Source organism: Thunnus albacares, chromosome 12 (genome assembly GCF_914725855.1).
Source record: "Thunnus albacares chromosome 12, fThuAlb1.1, whole genome shotgun sequence".
Lineage (NCBI taxonomy): Eukaryota > Metazoa > Chordata > Actinopteri > Scombriformes > Scombridae > Thunnus > Thunnus albacares.
The window spans coordinates 3,198,191-3,220,341 of NC_058117.1; the positions used below are offsets into that span (position 1 = coordinate 3,198,191).

General features: G+C 39.0%; 1 protein-coding gene across 3 annotated transcripts in view; it reads right to left on the reverse strand.

The window, feature by feature from the left end:
- Positions 1-20,335, reverse strand: part of agla (amylo-alpha-1, 6-glucosidase, 4-alpha-glucanotransferase a) — a 31,103-nt gene extending 10,768 nt beyond the window's left edge. For 2 of the 3 annotated variants that reach the window (XR_006406603.1, XM_044369137.1), the window contains exons 1-16: positions 20,237-20,335; positions 16,765-16,879; positions 13,528-13,738; positions 12,399-12,568; positions 11,956-12,159; positions 9,841-10,022; positions 9,000-9,111; positions 8,493-8,619; positions 8,304-8,406; positions 7,658-7,755; positions 6,946-7,085; positions 6,193-6,380; positions 4,019-4,142; positions 2,114-2,277; positions 831-932; positions 143-298 (exon numbers count right to left, since the gene is read on the reverse strand). Coding sequence is in view for 2 of the 3 variants with exons in the window: in XM_044369137.1 (XP_044225072.1) it covers positions 143-298; positions 831-932; positions 2,114-2,277; positions 4,019-4,142; positions 6,193-6,380; positions 6,946-7,085; positions 7,658-7,755; positions 8,304-8,406; positions 8,493-8,619; positions 9,000-9,111; positions 9,841-10,022; positions 11,956-12,159; positions 12,399-12,568; positions 13,528-13,738; positions 16,765-16,852 (2,169 nt within the window). In the remaining variant the exon portion in view is untranslated. Of the gene's footprint in view, positions 1-142; positions 299-830; positions 933-2,113; positions 2,278-3,526; positions 3,651-4,018; positions 4,143-6,192; positions 6,381-6,945; positions 7,086-7,657; positions 7,756-8,303; positions 8,407-8,492; positions 8,620-8,999; positions 9,112-9,840; positions 10,023-11,955; positions 12,160-12,398; positions 12,569-13,527; positions 13,739-16,764; positions 16,880-20,236 lie in introns of all 3 variants that reach the window. The other variant, XM_044369138.1, reaches the window with a different exon arrangement.
- Between the last annotated feature and the right edge of the window lie 1,816 nt (positions 20,336-22,151).

Sequence of the window (22,151 nt, forward strand, 5' to 3'; positions counted from 1 at the left end):
GATAATTCACATTAGGTTTAAGAGATTTAAGTTCTGCCTGTTATCAGCAAGTCAGCAAGTCAAGAGTGTTGCATGTTAGCACCTTTAACGGAGAGCCTAATGACCTAAAAGCACAGTTATTGAAAGAGTGTGATACACAGACCTGCATGAATCCCTGGGCAGCCAGTTCCTGATGCAGCTTGTTGAGCGCCCGTTTCCCGGCTACGATGCCAGTGTGGGGTCCAACCTCACCAGAGGAGGAGGGGGATGCAGAAGCGTTCCACTTGGGGTAAAAACGCTCCTCCCTCACCACGGAGATCTACACACACATAGACTTTCAGTGGAATTGTATTATGATGATATGATCATATTGTGTTATTGTTTTGCAAAAGTCTGTAGTCCAAATTAAGGGATCAAAATTAGTAATATAAATGAACAACTGGTGGTATTTTTAATTCCATGACATATGCCATTTATACCATGTATCAAGTGGCCATGGTGCAGTAAAAGCAGGATAAAACCCTCCAAGTCGTTCCATGATTGTAATGGATGACATGGAGGCCATTACAGTCATGGAACAAACAACTTGGAGGTTTTTATCTCTTATGTGATTTTTGTATACATTAACTATATCATGATATATTGTATATTGATATCAGTAAATATGCAGTACTGATTTCAACCATATTACCCTGCCCAAATATCAGCTCCCCTTGTAATGAAAGTGGTAGAACAGGTATATGTTGTAACCAGTTTACATTTATATAGAAGATAGAAAAGACATTTGGTAGATCCTCCTGTACAATCAGTGTGCATGTATGTACCTGAGTGACCAGAAAAACACAACTAACCTGATGTGGTACTAATTCATCGTATCCTCTGGTGGAGCCAGTAGCACAGCAGGCCATAGAGACGATAGCAGAACTGGGCAGAGAGTCCAGCGCTGAACGCAGCTGTATGACATAAACAGAGAGTCCATTAAGTTATGTTTTATTTCAGTCTTTGAGCAGTTAAGTAAAAATAGCAGCAATAGATTTTTGTCCACTATTACATAGGAATTTTAAACATTGCAGGAATTATGGAAATTTCATTTATCTATGAAAAACCCACAAACATTACATTCTAGGGGAAACATAACTTGCAATTTTTCATTTGTTTTGTCTAATAAATGGTCACATAAAAATATAATGCATACTAAAACAAGACTAGGTCAAAACCTGTATACAACTGGACCGTGTATGATCAGTGTGTGAAATTGTGGCCAATCAGTTACAGGGTAGTCGGTGGTTGTGTCTATAATGTGAATTCATGGATATTAAATATTCATCTGCAATTATCTGTAGTGGTCCCAGTAATATTTGCTGGTTAAGTGGACTGAAGTAGCATATCACATGACATGGTTAATCTATGTCTAATTATCTGTTAACTCCCGCTGCTCTTTCATCTGTTTCATTCTGTGGACGTCTCTGGTTTTTCACTCTGCATTGAGTGTTTTGTCAGAGTGATGGTTAATTGGGGTGTTTTAACTGTGTGCTCTCCTTCATGTCTCTATGCACATTTTTCTGCCTTTTCCCAGTTGATTATCATGGGGGCTGCAGTGGAAATTGTAAATGAAAGTCTGACAGCATTTTAGGTGCAAATTCAGGAGGCTTATCTCCGCCTGGTTACCGCAGTTAAAACATCAGAGAAATAAGAAGTGTGCGTCCTGGTATTAGTTCAGTTACAAAATCCAAACACACCGCAGAGTGTCTATCCAGCGCTGTCAGCCAGAGAGTCGATCACACTGGATGGTACAGACGCTGGTACGCATCTGTTTAAACAGGAATTTAGCCAACTTCGCTGCATTTAACACCAGAGCTAGGATCGTAAGAGCTTGGAGCAGGAAACACAATCGCTCTGTGTTGTGCTGCTGTCCTCCACTTCCATCATCTTGCGGCAATTCATTTTGAAAGAGCAACAGCCAATGGGGAAACGCTAGCACTCGGCCAGCCAACCAATGGTGAAACTTCATCACTCACTCCGTCACGGACAACTACGGTTATAGGGCTGGTCCATGGCCGGTCCAGCCAACAATTGGTTATCAGCATCTTTAATCACCCAACCCCAACCCAATCTGACACGGATAGACACCTACCTGTATGGGACACTCGTTGTCATGGGTTACATCAAGGAACATGGCGTGGGCGATGCAGGGCATCAGTGGGCGGAGACTGGGCTGAACAAAGGCTCCTACTGGCTCGCCTCCATAACGATATACCAACCGGCCCTCCTCATGGCTGTCACCAGCTGACATGGCCTCTGTAAAATGGTGGCAGGGGTACAGAGAAAGACAGAGAATGAAGGCATTGTGGGTATAACCATTATCACAATCCATACTGCTAATGCACCGCGTGCAAGTCCACAAATTCGAGCATTTCGTGCAATTGTGGCCAAACCCTCATCTGTCGAGCTGAGAGGTTTGGACTTTGAGAGCTGATGGACAACACAAGCTTCTGTAAGTAAACGGAAGCAGGCTGGGCATGTGTCTGTGGTAGTATTGAAAACTGTCAAAAGTCTGGTCAGATTTGTAATCTCATTACTTTTCCTTTCATCAGACAGTTCCTGATTTAAATATTACTTTAAATCATTATTTTATTTTATTTAGACAAAGTTCTTGTATGGCTGCTTGTGTTTGACAGCTTTGGTGTGTCACACATCACATGCGGTGTTTTGCAGAAAAAGATGTTTGCATTTCTCAAAGTAAAGTCTTGAAAAAGTCTCATTTTGGTATCAGTACTGGGACTCAAGTATAGTATCTGTACTGTTACTGAAAAATGTCAAACTTACTGTATACTGCATTAAAGAAACCAAACAACACTTTCCCACACTTTCTCCTCACACTTTCTGAATGTGGAATTTATGACTAATGGCTCACCACTTTAAGAAATTTTCAGTCACCAGTGTATGTATGCTTATATGCAAGCTTAAGATGAATGTCTGCTTTCATGCAACAAAGGTGGACAATAGTTGTTTTGATATGATTTGATTTTGAACTAAGCTCATGGCATGATTGGTCCAGATCATTTCTTATTTTTAAAACTGTTTTTAGATGTTATATTAAACTGGATTTATGGCATATAATCTGCTATTATAATGTCAGAGGGTAATTTTGGGAATTGTGTTTAAATACAGACAGGACAAAATGCAGATAAATGAGTGGAGAAACATAACAAATGCAGGTGCTTCCATACAGGGAATGATCACTCACTGAACGGTTTGATGAGTATGAAAATGAAACCACTCGTCTTTTGAAAGAATGCTGTTCATCCCACCACCACACTTGGAGAATCTCTGACAAGGAGCACTGAAGCTGCTCTGGAGACTCGTGGGATAACAACACCTCACTAACACACTGCATGTTGGTTTTTACTGCCACCAATCTGTATCCACCAACAGTCAATAGCATGTACAAGCAACATAAATACCTACCTTGGTATCCCAAACTGTCTACTTTGTCAATGTTATTGAATATACAGTACAGTATATGTAGGTGTATGCAGGACTGTACCTCTTATCAGTGATGTAATCCCTAGCTCGGTAACGAAGATATTATCCAGTTCCTCACTGCCGGTGAACAGTTCAGCCACCACATACAGGTTAGGACACACTGTTCTGGCCACGTCCAGCATGTACTGGTCAACCAAAGCAAGGCAACACACCGAAACCAGTGCAAGAGGTCAGTATAAAGAGGGAGGGAGGGAAGGAGGGAGGGAAGGACGGAGGGAGGGGGCAGAAGGTGAGCAAAAAAAAAAAAAAAAGATTGGAAAAAGGGAAAAAGAGGAAGAGGAGGAGGAGAGTTAATGTGAAGGGGTTAGTGATAACAGGCCTCAAAGTAACCACAACATGCAGTCAAAGAACACAGACAGTGAAGAGTAATAAAGAAAGAGATAGAGAGACAGAGGGGATGTTTGGGTATGGAGAGGCACAATGCAGCACAATGCAGTGAGAAGAGAAGAAAAGAGACAAAAACATAAAGTTAGTTCGTGCATGAGAGATGTACCTCGAATAAGGCTGCTAATTCCCAGCCGGTTAACAAACACATTGTCAATGAGCTCGCTGCCTGTAAACAGCTCAGCTATCACATACAGATTGGGTCTGACCAGTCTGGCTGCATCTAACATGGCCTGGACGAGACAATACACCAGCATTACAGACAGGGAGAGAGGAAGAGTCAGTGGTTAACACATTAAACACGTTAATTACATTAAAATATGCATCAGCAGTTAAAAGACTGGGCTTTAGTGTTATAAAACCAGTCTATACAAGGTGAAGTGAAAAAGTCAAGTATTCAATTATTTATCATATTTATCATTTTGGAGAATTTTCAAAATCCGTCTTTTTTTATTCCTGTCAAACATTAAAATATTATTGATGACTCATCTTGAACATGGGGGGAGTTACATCAATTTATCCAAGGAAATATGGTTTGGAATGACTAACCCCACTCATCATATAACACCATACTTGACTGTTAGCTTGTGTGTAGCTAGCAGAGTGATGGATTGGATTTCAGCTAGCAAAATATACATTTATTTACATTTCAAGAATACGGTTGATGTCTTTCTGCAGCTCCATATTGTGCTCATAGACTATATATACATTTTAACATTATTTTCACTTTTATATACAGACTACATATGATCACACTGTATTCACTAAGCCATTCCCACGTTTGAGCAAACCAATCACATCTCTAGGATTTGATTCAAGAAGCTAAACACTCTTAACACTTATTTCCATGTCACTGTGACTTTAAAGCTAAAATATACAAATTTTATGCCCTTGGCATGAAAATGTCTGTCAGTGGTGTTGGGAAAAGTATGTCTTCTGTAGGTATATGATATTATTTAAGCTAGTGGTGAGCTGTTGTGTCTGTCATTGTGAGCAACAGTAACAATGGAAGCTAATAGCATGAAAAAAGCAGTAAAACTATGTTCAAACACAGTAAACATCAGTGTTGTTTTGTACTATCTGTTACTTGAACACCTGTGGAGGCTTTGCAAATTCACTAGACTTCATTTCAGAGACAAAAGGATGGCATGTTGTAGCTTTAATAACCTAATGTAGCTAAGAATATTCAATTTAGCACTTTTCAGAGAGTGAGAAGTCGCCTCCATTGTTTCCCATGTAAACACCGCTGCAGCTGTGCTACTCAGGTGGCAGCAACAGCAAAGCGTTTTCAACATACCAGTGTAGCTTGCTGTGTTTCCATGACAATCACAGAAAACACACTAAATAAAATGATGCGGGAGCTCATTTTAAACATAACAAAAATAATCTTGAAGCAACATCAGTTTTGAAGTTTGATTATTAGCTATGTGAACAATGTTTATCATATAAGTCAGCTAAACTTGCTATAATAATCTTGTCACGCTGATAACCCTCTCCTCTATTTTAAGGTACATTCTGCTCTATTTAACTGTGTCATGAGATCACAGAAGGTTTATAGCAGCAAAGTGTAGCAGATGGTACATTAGTTAGTAAGATTGGATGTAGCTGTTATCCTTCCTTAGTGGAGTTGCATCTTCTCAAAATACAGACCATCAACTTCAGCAGGAATCACCTGATCATTGTGTGCTCATTGTGCTCGTAGCCCTGTTGCTCCCATAACTATTGCACTAGTATGGGTCTTTAAGTGAGCTTTCAATGGACAATTATGTGGGAAAATGAAAGATGCACTCACTTCACATTCAAGGTAAATGTGATATGTTTACACATCTCCACATTATTTCTGTTTTTGAGTGTAAAAATATACTTCTGTTACTTGTTTGGGGTACAGTGTACTACTAACTGAGCAAATTTTCTCTTTGGATTAGTTTTGTTACACCATGATGTAACATATTTACACTGAGAAATGGGAACATTAACTACAGGGTTGGTTGTTTACATGTTCAGACAGGTCAATATGTTTGCCATTTATCCAGATTATGCAGTGTGACTAAAAAAATAGTAACACCTGTCTGATGTAATGTAATGTAAAACGATAAGCCTGCAATACATGCTGCCTAACTCAGAATGTTCAATGTTTGCTGAGACTAAGACTTAAGTTTTTAGTGTCTTGATTCATTTCTATGCGGCTCAATTGCAGTGGATTTCATTACAGTGTATGTGGATTTTTAAATTTTTCGGTCTCTCAGTGTATTTAAACACATCTACTTGACTATATGACGATACCTCAGCTACATGTAAGGGTGTAGAGTGGCAGTTGTCCAGTCTGACTCCATGGAAATATTTGGCTGTGATTTCGGTGTATTTCTGCATGTGGGCCCACAAGTATGGGCAGTCCTCGGGTCCCTTGCCATAGCGAAGTTTGACGCTGTCACCCCAGCAGATCAGCTCTCTACGTATGTACACATTGGAACCTGCAGGGAGCAGAGAAACACACCAACACTCACACAGTCATTCACACCTTCATAAGGACAGGCAGTTCAACATGTAACCTGAAACTAGCTTATTCTCATTAATGGAGATTCTCATCTTAGACATACGAATCCAAGTGTGTTTCATACCAAACAGAAATGTTTTTAATCGCTATATAATCACTTCTTCTAAAGCATCTGGACTACATTTTGGTTTTAGATAACATTAAGGCTAAATTACAATCTTTATCTCTTGCAGTGGTGGTAATGTTGTTGCTGTGGTGGCGCACCACTGCTAAATGAACACATCAATATAACAACATATCTAACTGATGCAAATGGAACGGAATATGCTTTTTTTGTGGCAATTGGACAAATAAAAAGAATATGCTTCTATGTCCTAATCAAAGGATTGCAGTTATCAAAACATCTACAGTGTTGTATCCGATAAATAAATGAATTAAAATCATTGGATGTACAAATATATCCAATAAATCTAATCTCCACTCCATGTCTTAGTTACAGTATGTTTTCCTCTCACTTTATTGTTTTTGCACCTGATGTTTACCTGGTTCAGCAAAGTTGCGCAGCGGATCATCACCCATCACCCAACCGTTGTGAGCCAGGAAGTGACAACTCTTGTCTGGCTGGTCCATCAGCACCATCTCCTGAGCCAGAGTCATTTCCGGAAATGGGAAGGTGAAATACCTGAGACAGACAGATATTATCATGAACCTCATATCCTGCTATTGGGATACGATTTAGTTTTGCTATTTATACTTGGCATCACTATGCGTCTCTATCATCCACCTTAACTGTTGCAGTTCACAAACAGGAGGAAGCTATCTTGAGTAACTGACAGTAAAAGGCTGAGTTGAGCAACTACTTTCAATAGGAATGAGGGTTGAACTGGTGAAGTATTTCTGAATAACTACTTGGTATATAATTTACACAAAATTTATCCCCGAGTGTCAAATTGAGGGCTCTGAGCAGAAACATCGACATCTGAAAAAATCCTTTTTCCTTCAGGACTCAATGATGGAAAGTACAACTGATATTCACTCATCCTGTGTCATCCCTGCAGCTTTATGTATTAATTCCTCCCAACACACAGGCTTATTTTGTTTCTGTTAGTGTATAGTAGTTCATATAGTTTGGTAATAAAACATATAAAAAAACAATCCATATCAAACATGGCAAAAGCTGACTCATTAAAGTCAGATGTTGATATTCTTTGCATATCATACTGTATCTATTCCATTCCTCTTTAAACCTGTTACCTGGTAACCAGAGGGTTTTTCCTGGTAACAGGCCCCAGTTTGGGGCCATGGTCGGCCAGACGCTCATACACTACATTTCCCACAACACAGTTGGCAGCCTGGAGGAAAAATGAGAAAGAACATAATGAACATTTGCCAACTTTCTATCCAAATACATTTTTATTGAATTTCCAGAAAATTGGCTACATTTCTATCCACTGCTGTTGTGTGAATTTTAGGAGATGAACAGTTGGTGGTGATAAATCTTCAGTCAGTGCCATTGAACCATTATAGAGGAAGAGGACACAATGAGATGACATCATTAAAAGAGCGGCAGTCAAAGCTCAAATAAGGGAAAACCATGATGGAAAACGTGATGGAAATTTGACATTTCTGATCATGTATTCGCTTTGAGGTTACAGTCTCATCATCACTCCACACATATCTGATGTTTTCAACTCTTCAGTGGAAGCTTTGCACAGTATATACAGTGCCATGCCAACAGGTGTCAGGTTTGGCTCCAGCTGGCTCCCATGTGCCCTCATGTGTGGCTGCTACACTGTGACATGTCTGACCTTTCCTTCAGTGCTTGCTCATATTATGCTGTTGTACTGCATTCTGCCATTAGCAGGTACCCTGCCTGGTGATAGATTACACTTAACCCTACCTGTTCCTGGTGCTGGTGCATGATGTGGTATTGTTCTTCATTCAGCTCGTCCAGCTTCTGTCTTAGCCAACCACAGCAGTCCTCTATGTGCTGTGGAGAGTCGCTGTAAGGAAAGGCAACATTAAACAAGTGCTACATACATTGTTTAAACTAAAAATAACAGTAACAGCTTATGGTTTTGAGTCAGACCTGTGAGGTACAAATGTCTCCAGAGCAGAGTCCATGTCCACTGTGTTGCCATAACGACGGTAATGTGGGTCCTTGATGATCCTCAGGCCCTTCCTCCCTCCAGTCTTACTATGGTCCGGCTTGGCGCCTTAAAACAAACACAAGGTCTGTTAAATAACATTTTAAGCAGATGTTTCTATACTAGCATTATTAGTCACTGAACAGACAGAGTTGGTGTCGCTGTCTGTCTTGGTTCAGGTATCTGTCAGTTTGAAAAACTTCTTAAACTTTTCTTATGGCTCAGAAGGACATATCATAAGCACTGTACAATATATAAACACAACTCAAGTGATGTTTTTATTGATAAATAGTGTAGAATTCAGAGCAGAAATACTTATCTGGACTGTGTTGTTTTGATTTAAAAAAAAATACTAAAATCTACCTGCCAAATCTTGTTTTTAGCATGTTTTAAAAGCGCTCCAACCATTATGAGGTTTTACAATGTTCAGTGGTGATGTGTCTACACACCGTCCTGCAGCAGGGTTCTGAACTGCTTGATAGTGTTCTCCACTTTGACCTGGTTGAACTCCCACAGTTTGATCTCAGGATACACATCCATCCACAGCACACTACGGATGGCCTGATACACACACACAGAGACAAAAAAAACAAGCAGGAAAACACAGAAGATTATAATTCATCAAATGAAAACATTTGTGACTACAGCTTTTACTGCAAGTGTTTGGCAAGTAGAGTATTTCACTAGATGTACCAATTCATGTTAGTCAGCAATACCAACTGTGTTGTTTCTTCATAGTGATTTCATTCACTGGCTTTTCATTTAGCAAGTAGTCCAACATCCCTGTGAAATCCTGTCAGTGGTTATTCATTATTATGTAACACAATAACAAAAAGCTTCTTTGTGTTCTTTATCTGAGTGTGGACATCACTTATTCAGACTTTACTCACATCAAACTCACTACCAACAGTTAATAATGCAGGAAAACACATTCAAAGTCACATACTGACAAAAATACAACAGTTCCTTTCTCATCTGCCTGCCGTTCCACAGATTACACCGAGCCATGAGCTCTCTGGTGTTTCAAACAGAGACAAGCACATTCTATTAGTCATTTCCTACACATTTTTTCAACTCCAAATCTAATTTTTGTTCTGCTACATCTATTGTTCTGGCATTTTGCTGCATCCAAATGTAAAGGTTATGGAGTAGTTAAGGCTGTCAGATGATCCACAAACAAAGGTTGTCTACTCTATAACACAGTCATGAAGTGTGTCACATGCACTCTTCTCACAGTCTCACAGTTGAGCAAGTGTGCACTAATCACAACTTAACACTGTTTGTACTCACATTAAGATGGCCTTCATTTGTAATATTAGGAGGAAGTCCTTTAGATGCGTAGCGTCCATCTGCTACTCTGGTGGTTAAATGCCAGATGGCTCTGTCCAACACCCAGGCTGCACGCAGGTGAGGAGAGTTCACCAAGTTGTAACCACATTCTGGATGCTTTCGGATCCATAGACTGTTAGCCGCTGTAAAGAAAAACAGAATCAAAATCACCATTTAGCTGTTTAAATGACAAATGATTACAGTGATGAATGCTGGAACACACACTTAAAACTGATGGCAACAATAGTGAGGATGAGCTACAAAAGGAATCATGTAGTTATTTATATTCACAGCTGGGAAAATGTTGGTTTGAACTGCCTTTCATTAACTCCACTGAAAAAGATGATGGTGAAACCAAATGGATACTGAAATGTGGCATGCTCTTGAAATAAAGTTTGCTTACTGGTATTTTTGTACAACATTAAGTTATTAGACAAGAAAATATGTACAGTATATGCATATATAAATGGGTACAAGTGGATAAAAAAGGATGTCATATCATATATAATACTACATTTTGGCCGCAGACAATGAGCCAGCTTGATTTAAATAGTTTAGAAAAAGTTGCCATATTCAATAAAACTCATCTACATTCCCTCTCAGTGAGAATTACATTTTTTTCTAGCTCTTATCAGAGATCTACAGATAGTCTGACAGTCAGTAAAGCAACCACTCAGTCTGTCGTTAACCTTTCAAACAGGCTCATTTTACTGCCTGACCTTTTCTGTTAGAGGGAGGGGGGATGAGGTGATAAGGGTAGAAGGGTACACAGTGCTAACATAGGAGAGCACGTACAGTACAGAGCTGCACACATGACTTACTTTCATGTTAGTGTATTCAGTTTTTATTCATAATCTACATCCTATTACATGCATTTGAATGTATCAGCATTCTGACCCCAAAAACACATGAATGTGTAGTTGTTGTAGTTATTATAATCTATAATCTTCCCTATAATGTCAAACCTTATTCTTATTTTTTTATTTATTTATGTGCTACTCTGTGTAATACTTCACTCAGTGGGGTCACCTTCCTCTCCTCAATGTTCCCCCTATGGGCTAGTAGCTATGGCTCGCTGCCAGTGGCCTCTATTAATGTGAAGTCCATTACTGGTTTAGCATGCTGCTCACACACACTATATATTTCACAATGTGTGTGTGTGTGTGTATGGAGAGAGAGATTAAGTGAGGGAGTGGAGGAAACTATACTCTGAAAGCCACCGCTGCCTGGACGGTTGTGTTTTATGAGAAAGTGATACATAAGAAGTAATGAAATTCTTTTAAAGAATCCACCAAACATTTAATAATGTACTGACATTACTAATTACAGAGGAGATTTGACAACATTTGTTAGGATTTGCATTCCTAAGTGCTACTGTGGCTAGAGATTGTATACATCTCACTGCTGAATTGAGTGTGTTGCTGTTACTACCATTTATTTTTACTAATTCCACTACTTGAATTAGTCTTGTTATATCCTAGTATTTCTCAATGTATCGTTGGAATGACCCAGTTTAATCTGGGGATCAATAAAGTTTCACTTAATCTGATTTGATCTCGCCCCTGCCAATGTCAACACATTATGTGTATACTGTAGAATGATGTTAGTGACACAAAAGCACTGATCTGATGACACATTGTTGGCAGTTGAATTCATATTTTCTGCCTGCAGGACTTTTTTTTCACTATTTGGTGACATTTTTGTGAATGACACTTGCCTGCAATTGGATCAGAACATGGGGCCTTAATTATGTTGAAGATCAAATCTCATAGATGCAAACCTACTCATGGACAGATGACATTCATCAGATCGAAACAATCGATTTACAACATATTTATGAGTTTGCTGAATCTGATGTGGAACACTAATATAATCAAACCTCACGGAAAAAAGCCAGAAAGATTTAGGAGAAGAATTTTGAGAACGTTCTTTCATGAGGTCTCCCAGGGATGACATGTTCTATATAAATAAAGCTTACCTGTCCTTAAAGTCCCATAATATTTTTCTGACTGGTGTGAATTTGACAAAAAAACCTATCACACACATTAATACACAAACACACACACAGCCACTCACCAGTATGATTATACACTACATCGGTAATACACAGCAAGCCCCAGTCTTTCCTTAACTTCTCCACCAGCGCCCCCACGTCTTCCCAGCTGTAGTTACGACCTTCAGGACTGAACTCTGGGTTAAAGGACAGCTGGTCCGCCAAGGAGTAGCAGGACCTAGACTCTCCTAGAGTCTGCAGGGGCGTGAGGTGGACCATGTTGTATCCTGGGAGAGGACAAGACACAGAAACACTCATACTGTTAATAAAGCAACACACCATAGTGTTTAATACTAATAATAATAATGAAAATGTGCATTCTGTGTAGTGAGAAAGGCTCAGGATACACTGTCCTACTGCCGTCAAACACTGTACCTGCACACACACACACAACAAGGGTAATAATTCAATTCAAATAAAATAATATAATATAATAAATAAAGTACCAACAAACAAACACACACACCTGTCTCCTTGGACACTCTTAACCTATCCGTCCAGTCATCCAAGTGTCCCAAACATTTGGACAGGTAGGTCTGGATGGAGATGCAGTCTAATGGGAGGACATGGTTTTCTGCTCCAACAAGAAGGACTGGGTTGACTACAAAGTATCCACCTCCTGACCGCTCTTTGTCTCTGTGGGGAAAAGATCAAATTCAGAAACAATATGAGAGAGAGAGAGAGAGAGTGCTAAAAGATGATTAATAAGGTTGAGGTGATGAAAGAAACCACAGTTATATTAATGGAATGAACTGATTGCACTAGTCTGTAAGAAGACTAGCAGACTAAGTATTAAACAGCTGGCAGATGCTCTCAAGTCTTCCATTAGAAGAATTTACTTATATAAAAGGAAAACAGGATGTATTTGAAAAGGTTTGGGGATCATTTATCATTTTTGTTAACTATATGGACCTGACATCACAGTAGACATTCTGAACTGGCAATGGACCAATATTGGCACTATGAAGCCCAATTCATTTTTGGTTGAAAAGAATATGCCAGCTGACAAAAATGTCTAGTCATACTTTATTAAAAACACTGGAACAGTATTGTAAGAGTATTAGTATTTCGTGATACATCAGTCGTCACATTTTGAATCCATTTCAGAGATATTTTGCAGGTCCACTCTGGCTCTAAAATCATCAGTATTTGATCTCAACATTGCATGGAATAATATTTTGTGTCTGAAATGTCTCCTTGTTAAAATCCTAAAAAACTAATATTTACTCCTCGTTGAGAAATCCAGAATCTATGAATATGCAAATAATTTTTATCTTACAAGTCTTACTGTTGGACACAAGACGTCTCCTACTTCAAGTTACCACATCACACTTGTGTAAGTTACATAACTAGTTGTGATGTCACAAATCATGCTCATAGGTACACGCCTTAAACTCAGATTTAACATGAGCACCTTCAGCAAAAACAAACTCTGCACATACATCATTCTGCACAGAGAAGAGAGCAACATCCAAATGAAGGAACAAGAAGAAAAACAATATCGAAGGACCAAAACCAGTATCAGGAAATCTTTGGTAGATATTACAAATTTAATTCTCTACTTCATTCTTTCTATGTCATTTACAGGATCTTACCCACGAGTAAAGTAGTACTGATAGGACCCGGCTGTGGTGAGGTCCAGAGAGCAAAACTTATCAGAGTCATCCTCCCTTCCTGTTGGGTAGTTCCACTGCAAAACGCGGTAGTTGTTCCGGTTAAACTTCTGTCCAGCAGGTGGGTAGTTGGTGTGCACTGTAACTGTCCTCCCCTGAAGACTGGGACCCAGTTGGAAGTGGAGCTCAAAACCTGAGGAGAGTTTGTTTAAATGCTTAGTATGACTGTGCCATGTTTCCCACAAAGTTACACTTTGTTTCCATTCTATGTTTTAATTTAGTTCATTTCTATGTCATTTGTGTAACTGAAAGTATCAGATTTCATTGGTAAAGGATCATTAGCCTCTGCTTGCTCTCTCATCCACACTTGACCTTTTATAGTATCAACATTTGCACCGTAACATAACTTTCTAAACAATACAGAGACACGGCTCTGCAGCTCTGAAATAAACAAAGGAATGTTTTACACATAAAGTCACTTATGATGAGATTAGCCAAAAAAGCGTCAGTCTTCCTGGTCCTCTGCAGTCTGGACCATGAATGGATAGTCTATATATAGAGCAGTTGAAGAGGCGGCCCACAAATCCCTATCAGGTTCAGATCGCTCTAAATGTCAAGAGGTACACTTCTCCCTCCGACACAACGAGCTGCTGCTTCTTCAGTCAACACACTCTCTATATTTTCCGTTCATATTACTTATTATGAAACATACTCCAGCTTTAAAGCAAGGCTTCGGAGGTGCTCTTATGTCCTGACACCCACATAGACCCATATTAGGTCACAGACTACCTATTATAAAAAAAAAATGACCAGATGACTCACAGTATTTGCTTCACTAGTGCTAAAACCAAGAATTTAGATGCATGAAAACACATAAATCAGGAGGATGATTGTTCCTAGCTTGCCACTCCCCCTCAGGGACCATATGTATGGATAGAAAAACCTGTCATATACATACATTTATCCAATCAAATGTGATTTGAGACCAGCTTCATCCTTACATCATATAAACCTCACTTGACTGTTAGCGAGTGGGTCGTAGCAGCTAGCGGAGCAATATCATGGGTCAGAGGTGTGTGTTCAGAAACTATTGGCTAAAACTGTGTTTACATTTACGACACAGCGTGGTTACGGTCTTACTTCTTCATTTCTCCCATGTCTTCCGCGTCTTGCTCTAACAACGCAGGTGAAAGAGTTGTGGGTGCCAACAGTCCTCTACACTTCTAAACTGTTGTTGTTCTCCAGACGCCTCACACTTGCTGAGTCAATCCTACATTTGACCGATCCAATCAATTCCTTCAGATTTGATTAAATCCTTCTCAGAATTATACCCTGCCCACATACCATATTTTGTGTCATTGAGAAATACATTACATCACAGAAGCTCAAGACACTATTAAGTGCCATTTGCCTGAGAATTTAAACTCTTCCACATCAGCATGTTTCCAGGTGTTGGGGAGTTCTACTGCATGTATGAAAAAAGTAGTGTAAAGCCTTTTGCGTCTCCAGAGCTGTGTAAAATCTGATAAATTGCCTCAAGTGATGTCACTTGAGTCAGCGTCAATTGGGGCTGAAGACTACAAGTTTGAAAATGAAAACAATCTGGGGATGTGGAGTTAGAAAGAAGTGAGAAGAAGAAGAAGAGGCTAGCAACTCTAGGCTACATTAACTGCTACCAGCATAACACACCTCTGCCTTCAACAGAACTGTTGGCGGCCAAGTTGCATTGTGGGTAATTTAGGCACCAGGTTTTGACAAGGAAGAAGAATGCGTGGAATAAAAAAGATGATTATCTCTGACTTTGCTTCATCAATTTTGATCATGTTTTTCTTTTTATTGTCTATCATGAATCCATGGAGGAGTGCTTTTTTTGGCTAGAGCGCCACCAGCCCTATAACCACGATTGTCTGTCTGTCACTGAGTCATGGACTGAGTGATGAAGCCACACCATTGATCAGCCAGAGGCAGCAGAAGGCCGCTGAAGTTAAGTATTCCAGACAGAATGTATTTCGCACCAACCGACAGCGAGCAGCAATGGCGGAGATGTGCTGTTGTAATTTTTGCTGTAGGGATGTTAATATGTGACTTTAATAAGTTTTAATATTTCTTCAGGTGAGAATAATGCCACGTTCTCAAGGTCTCAAGGAGACTGTCTTTTGACATTTATTACCTATACAGTCAATTTCTGCATGTTGCATCTAGCGTCCTTTAAAATAAAGCACTTCCGTGTTCATGGTAAATAAAATAAAAGCACTATAACAAATACATTTACAAATACAAACTTTACACACATGAAACACAGTTTTGGGGTCATTTACACTCAGCATTAATGATTCACTTGATAGTTACTGCATTAAAACTAATTTCAGATGTGGGTAAGTGAAATAATATATAAAACATGTAAAAAATAGCCTAAATCTTAACTCAACCCTTCTTATAACAGCACCATATAATCTACACCCAGAATCTGGTGCAATATATCTTCAACATTATTGTTTTTTTCATGTGTACAGCACCTTGAGTTACAACTACTGTATGAAAAGTGCTACATAAAACAACATAAATAAAAACAAACATCTTAAAAATGTTGCGATGTTCATGTCTGATGGTAACTAGGAAACGTACAAATTAAAAGCCCTCTAGCGTTTCATACATGCTCCAGACATATATACTAGGTTTTGATCTAATTAATAAATAATTGAGAAAGTATTTATTTAAATCATCAAAATGGAATACTTTCAATCCACAGCAAAACTGTACCTGTTTTACTACCTGGAAACATTGTCCAATACATAAATACTGTATATCCTGTATTTGCCTTATAATCAGTCTGTAGTGTTGTCCACTAGCAGTATGGTGGATAAAAAGCAGCCTGTTTTCACTTTATACTTGAACATTACATTTGCTGCAAACAGGAAGACTTTAACTTATTGTTTGTAATGTTCCATCCTGCCAGAGTTAACATACTGGTAGAAAACACAGAGGATCTATTAACTAATTTGGCCTCAAAATTGGTCAGATTTAAAAGGTATTGAATAATATAATGTCAATATTGATGACTTCAACCCACAAGATTTCAATCCTACTCTACACTGCTACACACACACAGTAGAAGACAATATAGTGGCTAGTAAATTATTTGCAATTATCAAGTCAGAGCATTTTCTCTAATAAATTATGTGGAACACATGAAGCACAGTTGTTTGAAAGGAGCTTTACCTTGATCAAGTCTGAACAGAGTCCGCTCTAAATTCTCCTTCTCGTTGAGCACCAGGACTCGGATCTGCTTCAGGTGTTGAGGCAACATCTCGAAAGTTAACAGACCCCTGGTCTCCTGTAAAGAGGAAAAGACAGCTTACTAAAGAGTTATAACCTTTTATCTGCAAGAAAACGCTTATCAAATCATTTGTTTTTGAGCTTCTAAACTGTATCAGATAGTCCCCAAACTATACTACATCCCTCAACCATGAGGACATGCTTCCAGGCTAAAAAGTTCCAAACATTTCTTTCACACCACCAAGTCTTAGTGACATGTGCGTAGGATCACAACCCTATGACTGAAAGCAGGGAATCCAATCCAATGTCAAAAATAGTAAGAATTTTAAATCAATAATCACCTTCCCTGATGGATTTCTACTGGCGAACTTTTGGTTTTTTGGGTTGTCATGTTAAATAAAAATGTAAAAAACTAGCATTTATTAACATAAAGGCAGTAAACTAACATATACATATATGCTGATGTCTGGCTGTAGTTTGTGGCTGTACTGCAGTTTGCTGAGCTTTAGTTTCCATGTGTGTGCTATTCATATGGAGAAACAGTAATGCTACACATACAGATCCAGCCAAAAACTACAGTAAGACACATACAGTAGACCACACAATGAATGTAAACACCTCAATGAAAAACATTTAAACCCTCAACACACAGTTGCAAAATCTGCTACAGATGTGAGTCATACTGCCAAATATTTGCTTTTGTCAGACAGCAATCAGCATTTTGATATATATGCAACTTAGAACTAACAGAGCTACAATGATTCCTAATCAAGTACATCAGTCAAAAAATGATCATTTACAGGAAGGAAATCATCACAGCATAACCCCCACAGAAAATGCTTTGACAGAAAACCACTGAGGTTACTCAAAAAGTAACAGAGGGTTAGCAAATACTGCTAACAGGCAGAAGATAAGAAGGGTTAAATGTTAAACAAAGTTTTTTAGGCAGTGAGATGATTGAGACATGGGTTGTGCAAAATGGGTTTGTAACACTAGTAACACTAGTAGCACCAGGAGGCTCACTCTGCAGACCAGGAGGTACAACATGTACTATGGCTTGAACAGATGATACAAGTAGCTCCTGATAAAAACTGACGTACAACACAAACCTTCCTCAGTCAGCCAGTTTGACATGCATATAGCCAGAGCAAACTTTCTAAAGATATACGCTGAAGCACTGAAACTTGACTTTTTTAATGCACATCTTTACTGGATACAAAATAACAGAAGCCCACTCTTTATAATTGACATAACTGACCCTTTAAACCAAAACCAATGACAACTAAAGAGTGACAAACCTAAATAAACCAACAACCGTTTTCAATGGGTGAAAAAAAACTGCATACATTTAGTCAAGTAATTTACTCAAACACAGTTTTGAGTACATGAGAATTGCCATTTTCTGTTACTGTATACTTCTACCCCTTTCAAAAGGCATATTGTCCTTTTTATTGCACTGAATTAGGTTGCAGGTTGTCAGATATAGATTAAACTCTCCACTATAAAGTAGATACTGTACATCTGGTTCCACATTAAACAACTACAAAATTAATGTTGCTTACACATGTTGCTCAGTAACAGTCCAGTGATATATATATATAAACATAAATTATGAAAAGCATAGCAAGTATTTACTTTTGATACTACAAGCACATTTTGCTGATACTTTTACTTAAATAAAATTTTAGTTGTAATGGCGTACCACACTAATGGAGAAGTAGTAAAATAAAAGCTCCCAATACTTCCTCCACCTCTCACCATTTTGGCCTATTTCAGCAACGAAAGGTGGAAAGTAACCATGACACTTTTCATTTATGTCCACATATTACAAATATTTAAGGACCAGTGTGTAAGATTTAGTGGCATCTAGCAGTGAGGTTGCACATTGCAACCAACTGAATACCCCTGAACACCTTCACCCTCCCCTTGCGAGTGTGTAGGAGAACCTACAGTGGCCGTCTCTAGGGCCAGTGTTTGGTTTGTCTGTCCTGGGCTACTGTAGAAACATGGCGGTACAACATTGCAGCCTCCATGGAAGAGGACCCACTCCCTATGTAGATATAAAGGGCTCATGATAAGGTAACGAAAACACATCAGTTCTTATTTTAATAGATTATACATTAATTAAAACATACTTATGAATATTAATGAATCACAATTTTCATGGACTATTTGAATTTTCAGATTAACATTAACTCAACATGTTTCTAGAGGATGGGGAATTACATTGAACTAACATCTGAATAATACACATGCACACTGACAGTCTAAAAATACAGCTGTTAAATGTCTTCAGGACGTTGTGTTTGATCCAGCTAAATCCCCTGGATACTTAGTATTATACTGCATGTACAATACTTTTTGAAACATATTTTTGGCAGGGACTTCCTGGAGCCTCCTCATTGCCCCCTTGAGACCCTAGTGCTTGAACCACAGCAGTTTGAGGCTGGTACTAGTATACTCATACAGTAATCATCATGCAAATCATGCAGTCAGAGCTTTGGGTTCAGTTCTGTAAGAAACTGGATCCAGGCAGCAGGTTAAAAGCATCCAGTCAGTGAACTCCACTGAACCCTCCCACTGAGTCTGCGCAGTGCTTCAGTCTGAACAGGACAAGGTCAGGAATCCAGCCGTTAATGTCACAATTTCTATTTATAAAACTCTTCCAACCACTGTCCAGCTTGTTTGTCACATCGAGCCAAGTGACAAACAGATATATACATGTGCAGTCTCATCAAGACACTGAATGACTGTTAGCCGTGATGATGCAGGAGCCCGCAGAGCTAACGTCCCGTTTGCGGCTGTAGAAAAATACCAAACTCCATTCAAAGGAGTGGTCGTTCAATATTGCCTTGCTTACTGGCGAATAGTCATGCTTCATAACACAGAATGCATGCCCACTTTTTAATCTTTAGACATCAATCAACAATTCGGCATTCACACGATTTGCTGAAAGCACATCATTTTTAATGTTATGTATGTGGTCTCGCTGTTAATTCATACAGTCGGCTCCTACCAGAGTTAGTGGGCGGTGCCGTCAGAGCAGCGTTTTGGTGAAGAAGCTTTAATCACAACTTGAGAGGGAGTGCTCTATGTTCATTTATGTTTCATGAAGTAACATTGAGTACCGCAGTCATTAAGGAAGATAAAGCTAAAAACATTAGTGAATAGACAGAAATTTGAATGGTGTTAAGCTTTCTTCGTATCAAAACAACAGATGTATTCTTCCTTATTGGGGTGTAAACCAGAATTAGTAGCGGTAGTTAGTGAAAGCGTCACGTCAGTAGTTACCCTAGAAGTGTTAGTTATAACTGTTAGAGCTCAATTTGTGTCAGCTAGCTAAGGCAGCTAATACTTTATCTTCTGACCTCGTAGAAGCTTAGTAAAACTACAATGCAAAAACATTCCCAGTCACCTGTCAGTTGTGTCTCTGGTCCGGGCAGCAGCAGGAGAACAGTGTCGTGTGACGTGTGACGGCTCTGTTTTCCTGGACGCGCTGTGGCTGAAGAGAGGGGGCGTGGTCCACAGACTGGGGACCGTTACCGTAATGACCCGAGTAAAACGGAACACTGTTACTGCTGTATCAGATGAGCAAATGTGTTCTTTTTTCACAAAATTGTGGTCAGTGAACAGCGGCGGAGATTTCTGCTCATACATGCCTGTACAGTAGTAGCCAGTCTTGCACTTGAGTGTGCCTGCTGTCTGGAGAAGTTGGGAATTTAGTGCCTTGGTCAGGGGAACTTAGTGGCTGCTGAACAATGTCTGTTTACTTTTCCCTCTTGCATTCAGATTTAAACATTCAACTTCCTACTCACCTAGGCTTAATGGCTAAGGGAAACCTTGATGTAATCTGTCAAATTTACAGCAATAAATTATTTTAAAAAGGGTTGGATGTTGCTGCCAAAATGCTTACAAAGAACGTCCAATTGCATAATTTGAGTTGCGCAATTTCTGAGCTTTACCAGAAACATGCACACATGCCGCTAACACAGACAGACAAGACAGGAGTTACATAACCTGGCACTGCAGTGCGGCTGTCGGGCAGACAGGGAGCAACATGCCAGGCCTGTACTGCAAGAGCCACATGAAATATAATGCCAGGATTATGTCATCTACTGACATAGATAAAGTACATTAAAATGTAATCCAAAATCACAACAGATACTTTTGAGTTTCTGTAGTCAGATTACTGACACAGATATTTTTTTGTAAACATTATCAGATAGGGGATTGCAATGCTTGAGAATCTACATTTTTCATGTTATAAATCCCCCTCACATAATTCACTGTATCTTTCAACATCACAGCCACCATCTTTTAGCCAATGTTTATTCATTAGCATTCAACATATTCATGTTCCCGAGAACAAACAATACAGAATATTTTAGATATTAGCCAGAGATTAAATCCTACACATTAATCCTGTCTGTCTAATAAACTCAAAGAAAACTCTACTGCTCCACCCACTTGGCAGGTTCATTAAAGTTTTAAGGCTTCCTAAATTCTTCCTTCATATATTGTCTTTCTTGATCATACTTAGTACAATCTATGCTTGCATGCATAATAGTCTCCTCAGCCTGGAAAAAAATATGTGTATATATCGGTATCTGCATCGGCAATTGGCCACAGTGAGTTGGAAATATCAGCATATTGGATATCAGCAAAAAATCCAATATCGTGCATCCCTACCTACAGTATATCTGTACTACTAACACCAACTGTGTTTTCAGTATGTAGTGCATTCACAGTAAAACAATGTGTAGAATGCTATATGCATACTGTATGTCCCACACTGCAAAGCACTGTGGAAATGAAACAACTCATAGATGATAAAAAAAAAAAAAAACAAAAACCTGAATCAATTTTGGTATGATTTGACACTGTTCCAGGAACATTGACCAAAACAAAATTTTAAAAAATCAGTATTTTCTTTCTACATCTCATTTTTACTGTAAATATGAAATTGGCAGGAGCAGCTCAAATGTGTAGTTTGTCTGTCTGAGTTGGTGCACATCCTGTGTCCTTTACTATCCAAAACAAATATATGAATAACTTGTATAAAACATCTAAAACATCTGGTTCACTGTAGATTTTTGCACTTCACTCACTGTAAAAGCTCTCTCTCTCTCTCTCTATATATATATATCCATGGCCAGGTAGCAGAGAACTTCTCCCTCTCCTGTGTGAATGATGTAATTATCTTTCTCTCTCTCCTGTGTATGTGGTTTCTTGTCTCTCTTCCTCCGTGTATGTGAATGGTGTGATGTGAGGTTCCCCTGTGTGCATGTGTAGTCTGTCCTCTTCCCAGGACTCCATTGTGATTGAGGTCA